The 21,505-nt window shown below is 42.1% G+C and overlaps 1 protein-coding gene across 1 annotated transcript; it reads right to left on the reverse strand.

Moving 5' to 3' along the window:
- Positions 1-388: 388 nt before the first annotated feature.
- LOC116194437 lies at positions 389-5,904 on the reverse strand. Its single transcript, XM_031523245.1, has 2 exons — positions 4,219-5,904; positions 389-2,043 (listed from the first exon to the last, which is right to left on the reverse strand). The coding sequence occupies exon 2, from the start codon at positions 1,931-1,933 to the stop codon at positions 716-718; it is 1,218 nt and encodes a 405-aa protein (XP_031379105.1). The 5' UTR covers positions 1,934-2,043; positions 4,219-5,904; the 3' UTR covers positions 389-715.
- Between the last annotated feature and the right edge of the window lie 15,601 nt (positions 5,905-21,505).

Raw genomic sequence — 21,505 nt, forward strand, 5'->3', positions numbered from 1 at the left:
TAGTATTCAGGCTGTCTTCTTGTTGAGAATTTCCTGCAATGGGAAAAAAAAAACAATGAAAGAGCATAAACTGTTTAGGATTTCAATGCAAGAGTGTAGGGAAGCGAACTAGCCTGGTGGGCGTCGTGCGAGCGCATCGAGGGACGTATGCTGAACATTCGGCATGGGCAGGGAGAGATGTGCTCGCACGACGCCTAGTGAAGCGCTCTGTTGCATTGAGGGAGGTGCACAGGACAGGCCAAGAAACGTGTTGGAACATGTGGAGGCGTAGAGGAATGGTGAAGACTGTAAGTTATCTACCAGCGAAATTTGGCACGACTCACTTGTCATGTGGGAATGCGTGGTAGCTGCAAAATAATAAATAAACAGAATACATGCGATGCATGAGTTTTGAAAATACTAATGCGGTCATTCATATTGACTAGGACGATTCAAAGTACAATGCAAGTTTTGAAATTGAAGTCCTAAGTCGATTTTCCACCGCGCTCGGGGAGCAAGCAACCATCGCCATGGAAAGTCCTAGTTCAAGGGTCTGGCAGGGGTGTCTATCCTAGGGTGTATATGGACCCCCGCGGGTCCTTTTCCTGGACCTCTCCAAAGCGGCGTTTGCTCGTGCCAATTCCTGATCGCGCCTCTGTAGCTCGACACGAGTCTGGGCGAGCTCTCTCTGTAGTTGGCGCTGGTCAACAAGCTGCTCGTCCTTCTCTGCGACTTCTCAACGAAGACGATCTCTTTCGGCTCTGAGATGAGTGAGCTCGGCTTGGATGGCCATATTCGGAGTGGGAGTTGCGCCGGGTGACCCGCCATCTCCGACTCGCGGAGAGTTGACGAGATCCTCGTGTGCTGCTGGACCCCATCGGTAGAAGCGAAGGATGTATTCTTCTGTAACTTGGAAATCCCGCTCATCAAGGGTCGGATGCTCGGGGAAGTATGGAAGCTCGGTAATCACAGTTCGCCATGCATCCAGTATCTGATCGACGTTACTTTGGCGATCTGCGGGTGTCTGATCCTCCCGCCAAGTATGTTCAAATCTAGTTCGCGTCGTATCCTCGGGGACCGTTTGTAAGCCACCGAGCTGCCTCACTACTCGCGCCGGAAAATAAGTGGTGGACCCCGCATGACTCATGAGTGGGACTCCATAAAAATCAGGACACCTAAGGGCCATGGGTCCGGGTGGCATCCACGCGGCACGCCACTTGAAGCCCCTTGGTGCTATTTCACGAAAAATTTTGCTCCACTCAGAGACCTTGCGTTCTTCCACACGCAGGAGGGGTAGCAATCGAGAAATAATTGACTCTGGACCATTAAAATACATAATCGAGCGCACCAAACGCAGAGGGTTTGCGTGACTTTGGAGCCAAATTTGTAAAAGCATAGGGGATCCTCTTATCCTTCGGTCGCATGTTCTCAAGACGCGGTCGAGGGACCGGATGGTCTCAGCCACGAGGGCTACCTCATAACCACGCCCTCCGACCATTTGGAGGACAACGCTGGCCAAGGCCGCATCGATGAGACTATGCGAGCGAGGGAATAAGAGGATCCCAAAAATTAGCAATAGAACAGCATGACATAAATCCTTTCGAAGAAAATTCCCCTGGACCTTATGCGCTCGGGACTCAATAAAAAAGAGGAGTTTCTCGATTGCAATCTCCGTGCTGCCGGAGTATGCGAGTTCAGCATTCAAACGAGTCGTGGGAACCCCGAGTAGGCGTGAGACTAGGGTTGATCGGGCGGTGTGGAAGTTGGGTTCTACAATGCCGTGGACAACTGCGGTTCGACCGATAAGTGTCCGGTACTCCTCGATGTTTGGCGTGAGCTCGGTACCCTGTATGTCGAAGACGGCGCGACTTGGGTTCCAGAATGCGATGGCGGCTTCGAGGAAATTCCAATCAACTTGCCGAGTAGCCAACAAAGGGATATCCCCTACGAACATAGAGATGCAACGGCGGTCGACTGGGCATAATGCTTTTCATATACGGGTAATCTCCTCGAGCGGTGGTGTGACTCTGTCGAGGCGCGGGCAGGAGACCGGGCGTGACATCCCTTACCAAGATCAAAGGAAAATCGACTTAAAACTAGTCAATACAAATGACACCCTAATTTTGAAATTGGATTATGCATGCATGCAGAAAATAAAAAATGCCCACGGCTTAATGAATAGTATACATCGCACATCTCTCTCAAGAGCAGAAAATATTCAAATTGGCGCGCAGGCCGACTCAAGGACTGTTGTTGGAGTCCGGTTGGAGGATGGCGTGGAGCTCCTGCAGAATGCATGGTTTTAGTACTACAGGGATCGTGCTACGTAAGGATGGGGGCTCCCGACTCAAGGGTGTCAATTCCTTGAAATCGAGCGGGGATCTTTGGGGGCCTAATCGACGGTCCAACCGTGCGACGTACCCTTACTCCGAACCCCTATCTAACCTGTGTTTCCTAAAATTGGTCGTAGGACGCGACCCGTAGGTATCTGAAGCTAGTATGATATGCAATGTGCATGCGAGAAATAAAAATGCGTAAAGTAGATAAGCGGAAACTTGCAGAAAACGATAAATAAACAAGCAAACAAAGCAAGCGAGAATGAGCCCGAACCCTCTAAGTGTCCCCAGTGAAGTCGCCAAGCTGTGCGCACCCGAATTTTGTCTCGTCGGGGCACGCATGCGCGCGCCTAAATGCAACGCGGCTTGGGAGTGTCCACCTTCCCGGGGACGTACGACGGACGCACGTGAGAAAGAGTCGCCACTTACCATTTTACGACCCGAAGGTCGAGGGCTGACAAGTTACCCAGGTCCAGGGATACAGGGTACACCTAAAATGTTAAGGCAATGGTCTGTACGGAACCGAAAATTCCAAATTCGGGGGTTCTATTACGTGTGGGCCTATATTCCACATGCCCTTTCGGTACTTTAGCTTGTCTAGGTTGCCATTTTAATTTAATTACCGCTTAATTAAGTTTCGCTCATCTTATGCGTTTTGACACCGTAAATTCAAAGAAACACTCTGACCGTCCACTCTCCGACCGGGATTTTACATGATATATGTATAATATAAAACCTTACATTGTTCTCTCAAATAAATAAAAGACAAGCTACAATGACTAAATCCCGGTCGGTTCGCATTCGGCCATGATTTCACTCACGCTCACCGTATAGTTTTGGAAAAGACCGAAAATTAAATTAAATGCGCACTCGGTGTATGGGGGTATTGGATCCCGTGATCGACGGTTATGGGCGTTGGACCCAGTGTGAATCGAGTCCTAAGGGATCAGGCTCGATCCGCATAACAATCCAGTGCCAAAGATGTAACAAGCAAGCTTAGATAAACAATCAATGGGGTTTTGTTATCGCCGAATTTACGTGAATTAACTGATTATTACCCGAGGTATCTTGGTATACAAATCCTACCTTAAAACAAGCAAAAAAGAGTGATGGATAGGGTATGTAGCATCCGGCATTATTTTAACGGACCCGACAGACGTGATGTCCATAGTTAAGTCTCGAATGTGTGGGTTGTTTTTAGATTATTCTGTATCGTGACAATATAGCTTTTACAGATTAAAAGTATTTTCACCTAAAACAAAAAACCTAACCCTCTAATTGACTATTGCCCATGTTTGATTTAAGCTGAGTTTGTGATTAATTTGTTTTCCCATGTTTTGACCAATTATATGCACAAACCTACGCTAGGATCACGGCAAAACAAGAACCGGTAATCATGCCCTTGAATCGGTAAATATGTGTGTGTGAAAATCAAGATTACGTTGTACGTATCTCGGTACTTTTGAAATTGTGAATTTTGAAAAGGGCATGACTAACAGTTCTTGAACTGTCTACACGATTACAAATTATTAATCAATTCGTGCAATCCAATTAAAGAAATCAAGTGATTTAATTTAGCCAAATTTAACGTCCCGATTATCCCGTGTGTAGAATTTTAGGTTAATTAAAAACTTGCCGAATGCTTTATTCTACGGATTTCGAGTCGTCGGATTAGCTATTAGTTGACCGCCCGGTAAACTCTAATTTCCAACTGTCCTGAAATTAAATTCAATTTTTAAACTTGGTTTATATGATTAATCCGAATTCGTATGAGATTTTAATTAAATTATCAAGGAAACATCCAGACACACAAATCACGGGCACACAATCATGTCAGGCTCATCGAATTCACTCGTCGAACATCGAAAGACCTATCGCATGTTACTAAGATGGAGATTTATACCTGATCCCAAGAGATTCTCAGGATGAGCTAGCTCGGAAGATCCTTGACTACCACGGACCGGGGCGGCCTTCAAGTCGGGACTCAGCCTAAGCCTAGGTGAGTCTCCACGTCGTCTTGGATCTCCATCGGCATTGGCCAAATATCTTCTTATATCTCGCCTTTCTTCTCCTCTCGTGAGACATGCAAGACAAGAAACAAACACGGGAGAAGCGGGACAAAAGCAAATATGCGAGCCATGAACAAGATCGAGAATAAGGCTAATGAAATGAGTTCCAAGACCACCATTGAAATCTTGTCACGACTTTAAAGTCCCAATGACTCGACTTCCTAGCACCCGGAATGACATAAAAGGTTAAGAAAGTCGATACTAAGACATATGGACACAATAACAACTCATGTAATGACTTGAAGGCGGCCAAAACAAGTCTCTAAGGATCAAAATCTAGGCAGACCAGCAAGCAATGAAGTTACAGCACGTCCATAATCGTTCAAGTCAGCCGCACAATTAATTTTAACGTATGGCCTTCAATATTATGTCGAATGTGCTTATACCGAACAGAGAACCATCAATCAATTCAGTCCGTACCATAATCCCATCACAAATCATCTAAATTATGCTAAAGGACCTCAACCTGATCAATAGAGCATCATCTCGTTCAGCCCATGCCTTAGACCCAACCAAAAGTCAATTGATTCATACCAAACGAGCTCGAAACCATGAAAAAAACTGTATCATAACTCGGCCACTATATCAAAACGAGGATTTAAGCTCTTAGAACCATGCAAACTTCCATAAAGCCGTCAAAGAAAAAGAAATACAGCTCAGCCCATACTCTTAACGTAATCTCTAAGCATTGAAATCAAGCTAGAACCATCTTAATCGAACCAACAATCGTTTCTCAGCTCAACCACTATCATAAACTCGACCTCAATCTAAGGAAATCATGCTAAATGACTCCAAATTAATCAAGAAATCATTGGGTAACTAAGCCTTCATCACAAACATGTCTTTTACTCATCAAAATCGAGCCAAATGTCCTCCAAATCAACCAAGAAATCATTGCATATTATAGCTATACAAAACCAGCCAAAATAGAGATCGAATAAGCTCACCGGAGTTGCGGAACAGCACAGCCCACGAGCTGGTTGCAGCTGCTGGTCGAAGAAGGTCCCAGCGGGTGTGAGCTCGAAGCTGAATCACATCAGGTGCTTGTACAAACGTATCTTTAAAGCTCGTAGTTGCTGCTGTTGTTCTTTTTTTTTTTCACTGGGAGTCACCGAGGGAAGGAAGAAGAAGCTAGGAATGGTGTTGGAAATGCTGAGGTTACTCTCTGTTTGTGTTTGTGCCGGAACTGAGAAGGGGCGAGAGAGAGAGACGATCAGAGAGGAGGAGACTAGGGTCGGGTCTGGTCTGCCTACCGTTATGGAGCCCAGAGGGAGTTCAGGGAGAATCAATGGGAGGATTCGGGATCAGCCCAGGGGAAGTTCGGCTAGGGTTTCCGAGAGAGTGCCTTAGGGTTTTTGTTTTCGGGAATGAGGTGAGGGTTGAGAGGAAAGGAGGCAGCTGGAGGAGAGAAGTCAAGGTGCTGTCACCAACCGTCCATCAGCTGACCTGAACATCCCGAATTTTCCTCTCTTTCTCATGAACCTTTCGGTCCATCTGATATTTTTCCTTGATTTCTACCTGAGTTGGGCACATCCTCGTAAAATTTGAAGATTGTTCCACCTCGGGAAGTTCCCGAAACAATTTGTTTTTGACAGCTGGCCCGAACCGGGAGATTTGGTTATGATCTGTGAGAACATATTCGATTCTGTACTAATCTAGCCAAAAATATCTCCTATTTCTTTTTATTTTTTGAATCTTCAGTGAATTATGAATCCAATGACGTTGGCCATACTTGAAAATACGAAGAATTGATTTTTTTATGGATTTTCTCCCTCGACTGACAGAGTCTGTCCCAGTTTAACAGTTTCGGGCATGGTGCGCTCAAAAATTCATAACTCTCTCTCCGTATTGAATCTTGGAATGAACGACCCGTCAAATTGAACCTAACTCGATTTCCTAGGTCAAGCATATAGAATTCACCCTTTTAGGTTCAGGATTGACCGTGATATGATGCGTCAAATCCCCTGCTCGAGCTGTTGTATTCACTGTTTGGGCACCCCAGCTCCCACGAATTTTATCTTTTTGCTCGAAAGGGCTCTCGACGTGATTTTTGCATTGAAATGTCCCTAACTCACCAAAACTTGATCTAAAAATATCGAACGTAGTTCTAGGATCCACAAAGATAGTCGTTCTCATTGAAGAAAATGATACAGAGACGTGATTTTCCCTTTGTCCATTGCCTTCGGTTCGAATATTGATAATTCGTGCCTTAATCTTCGGGATCAATTGTGTGTGCTACAAAATTCTATATGTTGCCCTCGCCATTTTTTTGTTAGAGTTGTGGAACCCTAGTCGGGAGCCTTGTTGATGTCATATCCTAGAGCCGGTGGACCAAAATGGGGTGCTGACAACATGTGTTCAAATATTTCCTTCATCGCCTGAAAGCCGTAATACTGGTAGAGAGGACCTTCTGGGTAATGGTGCGTCGCCAGCTGGAGCAAGTGGACCATATGATCCTTCCTTGCCTCCTACCAAGAAGCCCGGCTTGATTAAGGTTAATAATGCTTAATTAGTAATCTTATGTTCTTGAGCAGCTGAAGAAAATTGCTTCAAATAAAGAAAGATTTCAGGGAGTATAAAAACATAAGGTATAGGGACCTCATTTGAGTAGCTAAAGAAAAATGTTACTGGGACTTCGCTGCGACTCATGGTTTTGCAAAACCATTCTGTTTTTGGAAGATTCATGGGTCCCACTTCTCCAAAGCACTTTTTCCCCCCATTTGTAATTCTATTCCCAACTACTGTCTGAAAATGGTAGCATAAGTAATGCTGCCAAACTACCTGAGTCATGTAGAAACAGCTACTTATTTTATTGCAAACTTTCACATGGATGAAGAAATAATTGGATTTCAGGATACCTCTAGTGGCGGAGTTCTAATGCTTGCAGAGGCAGAGACACAAACATCTGGTGCTAAAGCTGCCGCCTGTGGTCAGTTAGCATCTTTGGCTGCAGCTTCTGATAAAGGTGAGTGATATTGTCGCTGCCCAACATGATCAATTTCCTGACACTAGAAGACGCCATAATCCGATAAACCTGAAATTAACTGATGCATTGTCTTTTGGACTTTACATACCCAAGTATTTTAGTATTTCGATGCACCAGTGCTATGCGGGGAAATCGTACAACAGGAAAAGTTAAAAAACCAAATGGATACTAGAGAATTATATATATGTTGGAAATATAACTTAATTAGTTTACAAACGAATATAACAAAATATTTTTTTCAAAAAATGAATGAATTGATATTGATACATTACAAATTTTACAAGGAAGAATAGGAAAAGAAAAACCAATCTCTGAGATAAGTGATGAGGAGAATGTGGACACATAAAATATGAATACTTAAACCAATATGGGTTGTTTCAAGTTGTTCGGCGCTTGTTCCCCTTAAATAAGGTTTCATGCTAAGAAAGCTTTACCCCCTTAGTAAGCCAATTTAGCTTGAATTGGATTAGTCGGGGTTCGCTGGGCTTCGTATACCCGGTGTATCATCAAAAAAAAGAAAAAAAAAGAACATTAAATCAATACAGGAAAATGTAAACATTAAATCAATACAGGAAAATGTAAACACTAAATCCCCCCTGGTACTTGGTGGATTTTCTGCTTTCTCATCCCTTTCTAAGATTGAATCTCTATTTACTGCAATAGTTTACTTGCTTGTGATTTGCTTTCCTGTTAGTGCATCCGTAATTTTGTAGTTGTACTCGCCTTTCTTTGTTACGAGTTTGTTGATCTTCTTCACGATGAGTTGCTACAACTTATGTTTTCTCTCTTGTGCAGTCTATAGTGAGGAAGGAGTGCCTGCTTTTTTAAGGTTCCATCAGGTGCAGTGATACCTTTCGGCTCCATGGAATTGGTTTTAGAATGGAGCAGCTCAATGCACACATTCCTCTCCCTTTTGGATGAGCTAGAAAACGCCAAACTCGAGGATGGACAACTGGACGCTCTCTGTCTTCGACTTAAACAAACGTCTTTGCAGCGGGCAGAATTATTCGTTAAATAATGTATAATCAATGCTGAATGACTGAATTCCACACGTGTAGTGTGAGGTTATTTACATTATAATATATAGTTGTATGCACGTTCTATCTATGAAAACTATCTATACATGCAAGATTGTCAAAATCGCGATTCTACTTAAAATCGGTCGAGGGTAGTAGAATCGTGAATCGTGAACCGTAAGATTCTTCCTGTAATTAAAAAAAAAACATATATACATATATGTAGCATACTTTCCTAAACAAAAAAAATCAATTCTTATTCATTCAAATAACAGTGATTAGATTGTAAAATAATTATACACTAGGACAAAAAAAAGATGTAAATTCTGATGCAAATTCAATCCCATAATCAAAGATACACTAGGGAATGGCATTTGATAAGTCACGGGTAGAGAATCAGAACTCTCTTCTGAATCTCACAACACACAACAATGGAAGAGAGTTTGGAATCTAAAGCTCCACTGATGGCTGCACCATTCCTCTTAGCCTTGAATAAATAATTCAATCCTCTCTCAGTGATGATCTCCCGGGGGATAGTTACTAGGATCCCTGGAGGATACGGACATATAAGCTCCCCGGATATCCTCCCTATGCACTCCACGATGCTCACTCTCCTTTTTCTCGCAAAGAATGCCTCTCGGGGACTCATCCTTGTGTTGGTCTCAGCAAATGGCTCGAAACGATCGTTATAACTCCCCTTATCATTGATCTTCCCAATAGAGGACCCCACAAACAACTGCTTGATTCCGAAAACCAACCTCTTGACATGTTTTCATAGGCTCCGAGATTCAATGCGAAAGTAACAAAATCTGTTAAACTGATTGATTCTCAACGAATTCACAGACAACCCTGTGATCTCCATACAACACATCATCCGTTTCATAACCAGACAGACCAAGTTGCAAAAAACTGACTATCATAATCAACTCTAATATGTACATAATCGACTCTAATCTGTACATTATCGACTCAATCGAGCAAGCATGAGTTTGGGAAAGGGAGAATTAGAGCTCAAAATCAAAGACCGTACCTGCCCTGCCCCCAGTTGAAGCTCGAAGTAGCCGAGAATGTACTCGCCAGTTTGCCACTTGGAGAAGGTGGATGGAAGTTCAAACGAGCTAGCTTGTCGGAAGAAGCGGGTGGACCGTGGATCGAAGCTCGGAGAAGCAAGTGGATGGAAGATTTCATCGAAGACTCAAAGATTTAGGGGCAATGGTCGAAGGCTCAAAGCTCAAATCTCAAAATGCTTGGCTCAGGCATGGATGACTGGATTTGTCGTGAGATAGGTAGCATAAACATTGTTAGAATCGCGATTCGAATCGTAGAATCGTACGATTCTATGATTCAAGGGGGGTCACTGATTCCGATTCAGCTAGGTGAGTCGGGATTGTAGAATCATTAATGAATCGCGCGCTAAATCGTAGAATCGCAGAATCGGGTCGATTCCGATTCTGCGATTCTACATTCAGGCCGGATTCGGCCCAAGCCCGGGCCCAATAAGTGGGCTGAAGCCCAGACTCGAAACCCCTCTCCTGCCCGCCCTTTCTTCCTTCTTTCAAGTCTTTTGAACCCTAATTTCTCCCCTGCTTCATCCTTCTCCTTCCAGTCCGACCTTCGACCATTGCCCCTAATCTTCGACGAAATCTTCAATCCACTTCTACGAGCTTCAATTGATGGTCCACCACCTGCTTCTTTCAAGAAGCTGGCTTGTCTGAGCTTCCATCCTTGCAGTTACTTTCTCTGCATTTTCTAGGTACGGGAGGGACCGATCCATATTTTTCCTTCGGTAAGGGCCATCCATCCCTTCCAATCTAATATATTTTTCCTTAGCATTTACTGGCCGGTTGTTGAATGTGAATGGCTCGGTGCGAATCTGCTGATTCGCATTTTCCAGAATTGATGTTTGCTTGGCTTGTTACATGAGTCTGAATTTCATATTTCTGTATGTGAAAAGAAGTATAAATATCTTCATATTTAGAGGTTGTATTGTATGAAATCTTCTCTTTCTGCTTTGGAGAGATTGTTTTGGTCTGTACATTTTAATTGAAACAGATGTAAAGGCTCCAGAAAACTTGGTCGATGTTGTAACCTGGTAACATACTCATATTCTCCTTTTCTTTTGCGCATGATTTCGATTTGTAAAATCCTAGTCAAATTCTTTACATTAGCTTTGCTGAAACAGGAAAAGCACTTATATTCGAGGTTCAAGTATTTGTATTGAGATTGATCCGATCATATCATCTTGACTAACTCTTTTAATTTCTTTTATGGAATATTTTTCTTTGTTTCCTACAAAAATCTAACAAATTGAATACACTACTGGAGTAGGTAAATCTACTCTGTTGCAACTATGAAATTTCTACAAACCTATCATCTTGATTAAACCCTAATCCAAGTTATTACTGCAGTTTCGTTTTTCATTATGCCCCTTTTATGTGATTATTTTGAGATCACATTGGCGATGCAGAAGCAGAGAATATGTGCACACAAGAGCATGGCCCGGTTGATGACTTGGAGCTTCCTGAAGAAGATGAGTTTGATACTTTGTATGGTGATTATGAAGATTTGGATGAGATTTGATATGTTCATTTTATGTTATAATTATGACATATGTTGTTAACTTTTTATTTTGGGAGTTCGAGTTATGATATGGATTTTGGACCTTGAATTTCGATAATTTGTGTTTTTATGACTTATAGTTGATTTGTTGGTTTGTGTTTTTATTTGAATGAACAAGAATTTTTTTTGCTCAGGAAAGTATGTTACATATATATATATATGTTGTTTTTTTAATTACAGGTAGAATCTTACGATTTACGATTTGAATCGCGATTTACAATTCTACGACCCTCGACTGATTATAGGTAGAATCGTGATTCTGACAACCTTCGTACTAGAGAGTGGGAGGATGTCATAGTTGAAAGCCCAGCTTTCGAAATAGTGACTGCAACCAAATGATATCAGCTGTGGTATTGGTGTGCGCACCCGAATTTCGTCTCGGCGGGGCACGCATGCTGGCGCTTATGCAATGCGGCTTGGGAGTGTCCACCTTCCTGGGGACGCGCGACGGACGCACGCGAGAAGAATTCGCCACTTGCCATTTTACAACCTCAAGGTTGAGAGCCGGCAAGTTACCCGGTTCTAGGGGTATGGGATACACCTAGTTTGCTAAGGCAATGGTCTATACGGAATTGAAAATTCCGAATTCAGGGGTTTTGTTACATGCGAGTCTATATCTCGCACTCTTTATCGGTACTCTAGCTTGTCTAGGCTTGCCATTTTAATTTAATTACCGCTTAATTAAGTTCCGCTCATCTTTCGCGTTTTGACACCGTAAATTCGAAGAAACACTCCGACCTCCACTCTCTGACCGGGATTCTTACATAAATAAATGTACAACATAAATAAAATACAAATTACAACCACTGAATCCCGGTCGGTTCGCGTAAGGTCATTATTCCATTCGTGCTCACCGTGTGGTTTGAAAAGACTGAAATTGAAATCAAGATGCGCGCTCAGTGTTTAAGGGATTTGACCCCGTATGAATCGTATCCTAAAGGATCGGGCTCAATTTGCGTAACAAACAAGTGCAAGAATGTAACAAATGGACACAAATAAACAAACAATGGGGTTTTGTTATTACCAAATTTACATGAATTAATCGATTATTAACCGGGGTATCTTGGCATGCAAATCCTACCCTAAAGCAGACAAAAGTGGGTGTAGGGTATGAATCGATCAGGGATCAACCCGGAAGGGTATATTGCATTTGGCGTTATTTTCCGAGGACCTAACAGACGTGACGTCTGTAGTCAAGTCTTGTGTTTGTGGGTTGCTTTTAGGATTGTTTTATATTGTGACACTAAGGTTATTACAAGTTATTACTGAACATGGATTCCGCCCGTAAATCCTGGAACCTAGTGCCTACCCCACTATTGCTTGTTTTTGTCTTAACCAAGTACACAATTAGTCTGGTATTTGTATTTTGAGCCAATCCACCCGAACTAACTACCCGAGACTATACTAGAATGACAAAAACTCATCGGTCGGATAGAGCGGGCTATGCAGATGAACCTGCGCTTGGACAGGTAGCCCATCCCTACCCTGATACCGTAGTATTTCTCTTATTCTAACCCTAGGGGTATCACTAAGCTACAAATATATTATTTTTCCCTCGAGATGAAAATTATTTTCGGAAAAGAGAGACTACACGGTGCAGGCCACCTCGGCCTGTAACCGGCGCCGACCGATCCCCTGGACCTTCCAGGATTGTCAAGAACCCTAAAAAAGCCAAAGGACTGGTTAATCTATCCGGAAGTTATCTAAGAAGAACTTCCACGCCCCGACCTGAGTTTCCTGAAATCAGGTGAGGCCTCGAGTCAAGACGCGCAAATCCTTCCTAGACATCCATGTCACATCGAGCCACGTGTCTCGGGTTTTATAAAATTTGCAAGTTTTAAGAAGGGCACCAACACATGTTTGCAACCTATCGATGCGTGTTACTGGTTTATTACCAATTCGTGCAAAATTATTAGGGCCAAGCGAGTTAATTAATCGAGTGAACGTCCCAATCACCCCGTTAGTGGAATCGTTGATTAAATTAATTAATGTTTTGCCAAATGCTTTAAATTTGCGGGTTTCAGACCGTCAAGCCGATCATTGATGGACCGTTCGATGCGGATCCTAATTCCCGACCACCTTGGAATTTAAAAATTAATTTTAGGCCGAGTTTGCATGATTAAACTGATTCATGTGAGGTTTCGATTAAAACGAGAAAATAAAGCGTTTAAACACGGATCAAGAGCACATTATCACGTCAAGTACGATAAACATACATATTTTACACAATCGGTGCCGCCATGATCACGATAAACACATACAAACATACACAAACATAATATTAACGGAATCGAGAAAACGATACCAATTCATGGAAGCGAGAAAACATAAAAGAACACACATTGTCATGTTATATACATATAATAACTAAAACAAAAATATTTAAACGGGGCGCATACGTTGTCGGTCGGGAATAAAAGTAGGAAAGGGGTTGGGTATCTTTAGAAAATGTCCAGTGACTAAATTGAACAAATTTGAAAGAATAGGGACTGATTTGAAAATTCTGATAAAATTTTAGGGGACTGATTTGAAAATTCTGGAAAAATTCAGGACTGTGTAAAAATTACTGAAAATGTCCCAGGACTTTTTGAAATGAATTTGAAAGTTCGGGCTGATCTGAAAAGTGAAAAATGCCCCAGGGACTGAACTGAAACAACGTAAAAAGTTCCCAGAATTGGTTTAGAAATTCTGAAAAATTCAGGAATTGATTGAAAAATGCTAAAAATGGCCGGGACTTGACTGAAACGAATTTTAAAATTCGGGGCAGATCTGAAAAGGGCGGAAAATAGCCTCGGGACTAAAATGAAACAACTTGAAAGGTTCCTTGGGACGATGGAAAAATTCCGAAAAATTCAAGGACCGATTGAATGATGTTAAAAATGGCCGGGACTCGACTGAAACGAATTTTAAAATTCGGGGCAGATCTAAAAAATAAAAATGCATCCTCAGGACTGAAATGGGACAAAATGGAAAGCTCATAAAATCGAGTTCGGGACAAATCCGATCACCCACGCAACCCAAGAATGCTCATTTCATGTCATATCCATCCAAGCAAACATTAATATTCAGAAATGGAGCCTTAAACATGCCACAAAGTCGGGGATTTACCTAGTTCGAGAAGAATGAGGGTAGTTCTGTAAATAAATAGATGTTCGATGAGTTGGGTTACTGGGCGGAACTGGGCCGAGTGGGCCGGGACGAGTTGGCTGTTTGGCCGCGGAGATCTGGACTGGGCTGCGCTGGGCTGGGCCGTTGGTGGACTGGGCTCAGCAGCGACCGGGCTGGGCCGTTGGACGCGGGCTGGACTGGACTGGACCGCTGCTACCTGTGTTGACTTGGAAAAAAGAACTGACCCGGTTAGCCAAACACGAAGCACAGAGGGAGAAGGGAGGCGGTTTGGGCGGCCGAGCGTCTGGCAGGGGGGCGATAGGTGAGCTGGAGGTCGGACTGGGAGCTGAGGGAGCCAAGAACTGTGGACGAGAATCTCGAGCTGAGGGAGTTGGGAGGTCTGAGGGAGCGTGGGAGTTGAGCTCCGGGAGCACGCAACCCGGTCTAGAGCTGAGGGAGTACGGGGTCTCAACGAGCTCCGTGGTTTTCGAGGGTTTGAACTGAGAGTTTCGGAGTTGAGGGCGAAAACAAACGTCCGAGCTGAGGGAGTCGTCCGAACGAGCTGGGGGGTCCTTTATGTCTGTGGACGAGCTGCCGGGTATTGGAGCGAGAGCGAGTTGTGGGCCAATGGGAGAGTTGCCGGTTTTTTTTTGACACTGAGAGAGAGAGAGCGAGAGAGAGAGTTGGCGTGCGTGAGCTGAGGGAGTTTGAGCCGAGAGACCTTTTTTTGAGTTCAAGCTGCCGGTTTCTTTTTTTCTCCATGAGCTGCGAGTTTTCGAACCGAGAGAGAAAGAGAGAGAGAGAGAGAGTTGGCGTGCATGGAAGCCGTTGGCGTGTGCAGAGGGGGGTCAGGCTCGGATCAGGAGGCGCAGCAGGCTTGGTCCGTCACGGCAGGGAGGAAGAGGAGAAGAAGAAGAAAAGAAAAAAGAAAAGAAAAGGAAAGAAAAGAAAAGAAAAGAGAAGAAGAAGAAGAAGAAGAAGAAGAAGAAGAGCAGGGAATGGGCGGGAGAAAGGCAAAGTCAAGCAACGGTCAGAAGTCGTCTGACTTCTGACCAGCTCTGATTTGATTTGATTTTTTTTTTTCGAAATTAACGCGCATAGAAATTGAAAATTACATCTTCTTGGTCGGACGTCGGAAAAATAATTCGAGATCGCCACCGTACTCAGAAAAATTCGTTGATCGATATTATGCAATGAAATTATTTTCAATCTCGAATTTTGTCTCGGATTTTGAAAATTGACGTCGATGTACGCGAAATTCGAAAACGTCCCAAATAGTATTATTTTCGAAAATCATAAAATTGGTGTTAAATTAAGAAAATGTGCTATTTTCGAAAAGTCGTGACTACTCTAGTAATTAATCTGAAATATTTCTCTCATGCGAGTGACAAAATGATGATTTTGCTCCTCTAGAGCCAATGGATCGGAATTTGGTGCTGACAATTGGCTAGGCTCTTGTATTCTAATTCCGTGCTGGATCTGGCCACAATTTGTTGTTTCTTGGATCTCCAAGAAACTGGATTAGAATCGACAAAGATAATAAAACCACTTACAGAACATTGATCATCAAGATTCCCAACCCAAACAGCACCGAAAAATCCATATAGAGATTAAATAGGACCAAGACGAAGATGAAGTTCATAAGTGATGGTGCCCTTCAGCCCGTGTGGGGAACCGGCCATCATGGCCCGAGGAATCATGACGCGATGATGACAAACTGAACCTTCGATGCAAGAGTCTACTCCTCTCTAGGGCTCTTAGCCCGAATCGATCATTTCTCAACAAATTTATGGTGTCAAACCGAGTAAGACGAGAGTTGCCTAATCCATGCGGTAAACAAACTAAAAACAGTAAACCTCGAACTCGGAACTTTTGGTTCCGCAAGACCATATGTCTTAGCAACTAGGTGTATTCCTTACCCCTAGACTAGGGCAACTCATCGTCTCTCGACCCTCGGGTCGTAAATAGGTAGCGGTCACTCATTCTCACGCTCGTCCCTACGCATCCCTTGGGAAAGTGGATATTCCCAAGCTGTCTAATCGTGTGCACGCATGCGAGCCCGACGAGACGAAATTCGGTCCGTACACCAATCATTGGACAAATATGGATTTGCAAATAAATAAAACTCTAGTGTTTCAAATTATGAAATCCAACCAAATATGCATTTCAGGGTATGAATAAGAAATGCACAAGAAATCAGAATTTCCAAATATCAAATTCATTTTCATTCAAATTCTTTTATTCTTTGCAAGAGATTCGGTATTCCAAGCCTTCCAACCGCTCGTCCATAAACTTCCATCTCGAATCCTTGACCGATGAAAGTAGAAGACGTGCATTGCGTAGGAATTCATGGCCTTCGGCACAAGCTATGGTCATGAAAAACTACATGACCATCGTGGCTCAAAATTTCAGATTGCCGAGAAGTTTGTTGTGCGAATAAAATATGTTTTCAAAATAATCACAAACATGTTTTCATAAAAAGCCATTTTTAAACGTGTTTTCAAACCAACATGAACATTGTTTCAAAAAACTGTTATACATGTGATTTCAATTGAATTTGGCAAATAAAGGCATTTGCATGAAAAAGGACTTTGGTCCTTGATTTCAAACTGTGAATATATGTCTAAATCGGCCAATTACAGGGGAAGGTGGTACCCCAAATAAAGAGAGAAGGCTCACAGCCTCGAGAGAATGTGAGGATATGCTCTATTGAGGGGATAATCAAGTATCATCGAGCAATAACCAAGTGAATTAGGACAAAAGGCCAACTGCTTTAGAGAGAGGAGGCCCACTACCTCAAAAGTGGAGAATAATCATAAATGAATAAATAGGTTTCCCTCCACCATGAGAACAATAGGGCATTTTACGTTCAGTCAACATAAAAGTTTTGGCATTTCAGTAAGCCTCTCAAGAAGGTGATAACACGACCAAAAGGATCAGAGGATCCTTCTCCAAGCTCAAACACCAATATCCTTGAGTCTTATCGAGTCTATCCCAATGTTTCCTTCCCAAATAGAAATCAAGGGGTCCAAGTACTCAGTCTGATTAGGATTAGATGTATTAGCAATTAGAATGGGTCATTAAGATAATAAATGACACTTCTTTCATTCTCCCATACAATCATATCCATAGTCAGCCCAGGTTTTAGATCAAAGAACATTTTTGTTAAACCTCGTCCGAGTGACCGTTCCCCACAATGGGGCAAGTCGCGGTTGCATGGAAGTATCAATGACATCAAAATGCGCAAGGAGCAAAAGCATCCCAGGGAGGAATTAAAAAAAAAAATAGAGACAGAAAGAGAGAATAAAGAGAGAAGCGCTACAAAGAAAAGCACAATAAATTGAAAGCCGATGTAAAAGGAAGCGACCCAAATGATAAAGCACAAACAAAAACGAAAATTCGCGAAAAAAATACAACTGAAGCGATTTATAAGCAAAAGACATAATCTTCAGATAGAGATGTCAGCAAAGTCCTCAAAGAAGAATGAAGTGAAGAAGACCGCATGAAGATGGTCACCGGCTCTCTACCCCGTAAAAAATATTCATTTAAGCCAATAAAACCAATGTCTCTTCATTACCCGTGGCCTACCCTATGTTACAACCTTAAGAAAGCCTATTTAGATTTTTTACGCCTTCTAGGGTTTCTAAGGCAATTGATCAAGAAATTCTATTGGTTCAAGTGGGAAATTCTAGTCATTTAGGAGGATGCACGTGTGAATCAATAGGCCAGACATGATAAATCTTATTACAAAGAAGCCTACTACCTGCCCACATATGATCCTCCCCTTCTCAACCAAACATCACAACCCACATTCCCAAAAGAGGACCTATGTGATTGGTTGTGCACATTTATGTTGAAATTCGTGCAAGAGCACTCATCGTTGAAAGTCCTTGAAATGCCCTAATTAACTTGTCGCTTGAGCAATGATTAGGACGAGAGATAACCCCGCTACAATAAGCACGAGAATGAGCGATCCTATCCACGATGAGAGAAACCACTCCAATTCCTTGTATCGCATGGTGAGCTAAATTATCCTCATATAATGAGCTTGTGCGAGAGTGAGATCAACCAAGTGATTTCCGTTTTTGGGAGAATATCGATCTTCTCCCACGATCCTTGCCTACTAGAACTGACCATGAGGCATCGATTTATAGTCTCATCTCATGGCTCAAGAGCCTTTACGAAAAAGAAAAATGCCTTGCCGTTTAGGAAAAAGAAAAATTAAAAGAGAAGTCCCACTAAAGTGGGGAATGATTTCGACATTCTATCTAGCCAATGAAAAGATTTTTCAAATGATTTTTCAAAAGGACTCAAGAATGCATATCCCTTGAGGAAAATAAATTTGACAGTGCCTATTGAAGGTCATCCAAAAGTTCAGGTCGATTGCAAGGGTCGCCAAAAGACAAATCTCTTGAACTCCCTGTCAACTCCAGCCAAGTATGGCATTTTAAACATACCGACTAATCTCCTTTTACTCCACAAGTTTTTCGAGCCATGGTGGGGCGACCGAGTCATGAAATCCAATGGGTCAGGAGAGACACTCGTCGAATCATCAATTAAACAAATCTCAGTCTTCAAGAGAAGAATGAATCGTAGTATCCCTAGTATGAAGCCAATGGAGTTGACAAGAATGAATTGCAAAGTTTGTCACGGAAGTATAAGCATTGACGGAAACGAATCGCAACATCTGTCCAAAGCCACAGAAGCTGACGAATTCCCAAGCAGGAGAGCGAGGGGAGTAGATGGAAATGAATTGCAATGTCTGTCATGGAAATACAAACATTGACGGAGAAAATCGTAGCATCGGTCTAAAGCCAAAGAAGCTGACAGATCATAGTCGTGTACCCGAGCATGAGAGCTAAGGGAGTAGACAGAAATGAATCGTAGAGTCTATCACAAGGATACATACATTGATGGAAAAAACCACGACATCTGTTCAAGAAGCACAAAGCTTAGAGAAATTAATCACTTTTCTCCAAAGCCGTTTCGCACGTGACCAACTTTTGAAAAAAAAAATCAATCTTTCAAAAACATGTCATTCAAAAAAACTTGATAAGGGGGTGGAAGTGGTTCCCACCCGCAAATTAAAACCTTACTAATGGACGAGATGTTGTTCATAAGTCAAATCTCAATCAATGGGTAGAAGTGTTTCCCACTCACAAATCGAGATCTCGACTAGTAGACGACATGCGTTTTCCTATTCACAAGTCAAAACTCGATCAGCAGGTGGAAGCATTTCCCATTCATAGATCAAAACTCCGACCAGTGGACGGTATGTGTTTCCTCGTTCACAAGTCAAAACTCGATCAGCGGGTGGAAGTATTTCCCATTCACCGATCAAAACTTCGACTAATGGACGGCATGTGTTTCCTCATTCACAAGTCAAAACTCGATTACCGAGTGCTAGTGTTTTCCACTCGCATATCAAAACTCCGACCGATGAACAACATGTGCTTCCCCGTTCATAAGTCATATCTCGATCAGCGGAAGGCAACATTTCCCCTACCACAGGTCAAAAGTTTTTAGCCCCCAGTGTGGCCAAATCAAATCTTTGATCTCCCAGTGTGGCCAAACCAAATTTTCAAGTCCCGAGTGTGGCCAAAATAAATTTTTGAGCCCCCAGTATGACCAAACTAAGTTTTTCGAGCCCCAGTATGGCCAAACCGATTTATTACCCTTGCATGTTTTCCTCCAAAAGCGTGTATGCACGTGACCCATTTTCACTTAAGCTTCCAAATCGTTTCAGCCGTGAACCATTTAATTTAGTCTCTTTTAAAATCACTATGCGTGCCTTGTTATTTTATTTTATTTTCAGAAGTCCATCAGGGATGACACCTCTATTCAAGGAAAAGGGACAAGGGAATAGTGAACAAATGAGCAGCTGAGCTTGACCCTGGAACATGTCCTTTTCGTCTTTGGCCCATCACTCTATGGACTATCAATCGAAAAGGGGCATTTGTAAGCACCTCGTTCCGGCCTGAGCTATGATCATTGTTCGAGGAGCACATCAAACTAGAGAATTGATAAAGCGTTTGAGGGTTGCCTGTATGTACTGAGAATAAATAGATAAGTTCTCAAGTGCTAAGTACTTAATTTTGACTACTCGTGCCTATTTTCAAAATTTATACCAGTTAATTGGCGATATTTCTTTCTCCGAGGACACATATGTGAAATGGATTTCGAGAACGTGACGCTTACTCTCCGGAGACCTTGTTTTAAACCTAATTACTCGTATTTTTCATCTAAAAAGGCACAATAAATCTTCTCTGATTAAAACCATTTGATTCATATATTTTATTCAACATGGCAACAGTTCGAGACGGAGGAAAACAATATTCTCACATAGCGAAAATATTCATGTTGGTATGGTTTCTAATTAAAATTTTTTTTATAAACCCGAGGATATTTTCTGATAATTTTTCTCCGTTCAAATGTGTTTTAAAATCCTGAAAAAGCTGAAAATGCATGCTCCGTTAGGTTTCGCAATCATGTTTTTAAAATTTTAACTCTAACTTTAACTCTACTCTCTACACAACAAAAATCAATAACACAATTATTACTTTTCCCTTTTTCTTCAATTTTTTTAACCATTCAATTCAATTTTTAATACTAAATTATCTCAACTATGCATTACCTTTTCTACAATTCAACAATACAATCATTCCTTTTTTTCAACTATTTATTACTTTTTCTCATAATTCAACAATACAATCGTTACAATCCAATTAAAATCAAAACTTAACTTTACTTAATTCTAAAACTAAACACAGCAGTAATGTTTTTGAAAGTTTGAAGGCAAATATGTAATTTTTGCCCGACCAAACTAGTTCGGTTCAATTGATTCAAGTCAGCTCCCACCACGCCTGTAGGCCAGTTGTCCTAACAGATAGGTTCAGACAATTAGACCCGTTCGAAGCTCTCAAATAGTAAAAATATCGTTCCTAAACCTTCCGTTTTTGCAAACGACCCCCGACTCTCTTATGCTTATAAATAGGGGTTCATTTTCAACAAGAAAGGACGTTTTGGCAATCATGTGCTAAAAATCTGCCAAAATAACCCTAGGAATCTCTAAATACACCTAAGTTTCCTTACATATATATAGTAGGATTTGGTGGCTTGAGGGTGATTTCCATCAACTCCGAGCTCGTTGGACCAAATCGTACCGAAGTAAGGCAAGAAGGGCAACCTTTTGCCTATGTTCAGAACCGGGATGGAGCTCTTTAGCTTCCATCTTGATCATTTTGTGCATAATTAGCCAAGATATGTGTAGATTAGATGACTAGGTCGGTAAATTGGGTGGATTAGAGCTCATTTAGGATAAAATGAGTAGTATCTTGCTTAATTAGGATTAAATTTGGCTAATTAATCTTGATTGTACTAGGGAAAAGACTA

The sequence above is a fragment of the Punica granatum genome, chromosome 2 (genome assembly GCF_007655135.1).
Source record: "Punica granatum isolate Tunisia-2019 chromosome 2, ASM765513v2, whole genome shotgun sequence".
Lineage (NCBI taxonomy): Eukaryota > Viridiplantae > Streptophyta > Magnoliopsida > Myrtales > Lythraceae > Punica > Punica granatum.

Excerpts from the sequence above, each read along its gene's own strand:
- LOC116194437 (XM_031523245.1), bottom strand. The coding sequence starts at position 1,933 with ATGTTCGTAGGGGATATCCCTTTGTTGGCTACTCGGCAAGTTGATTGG.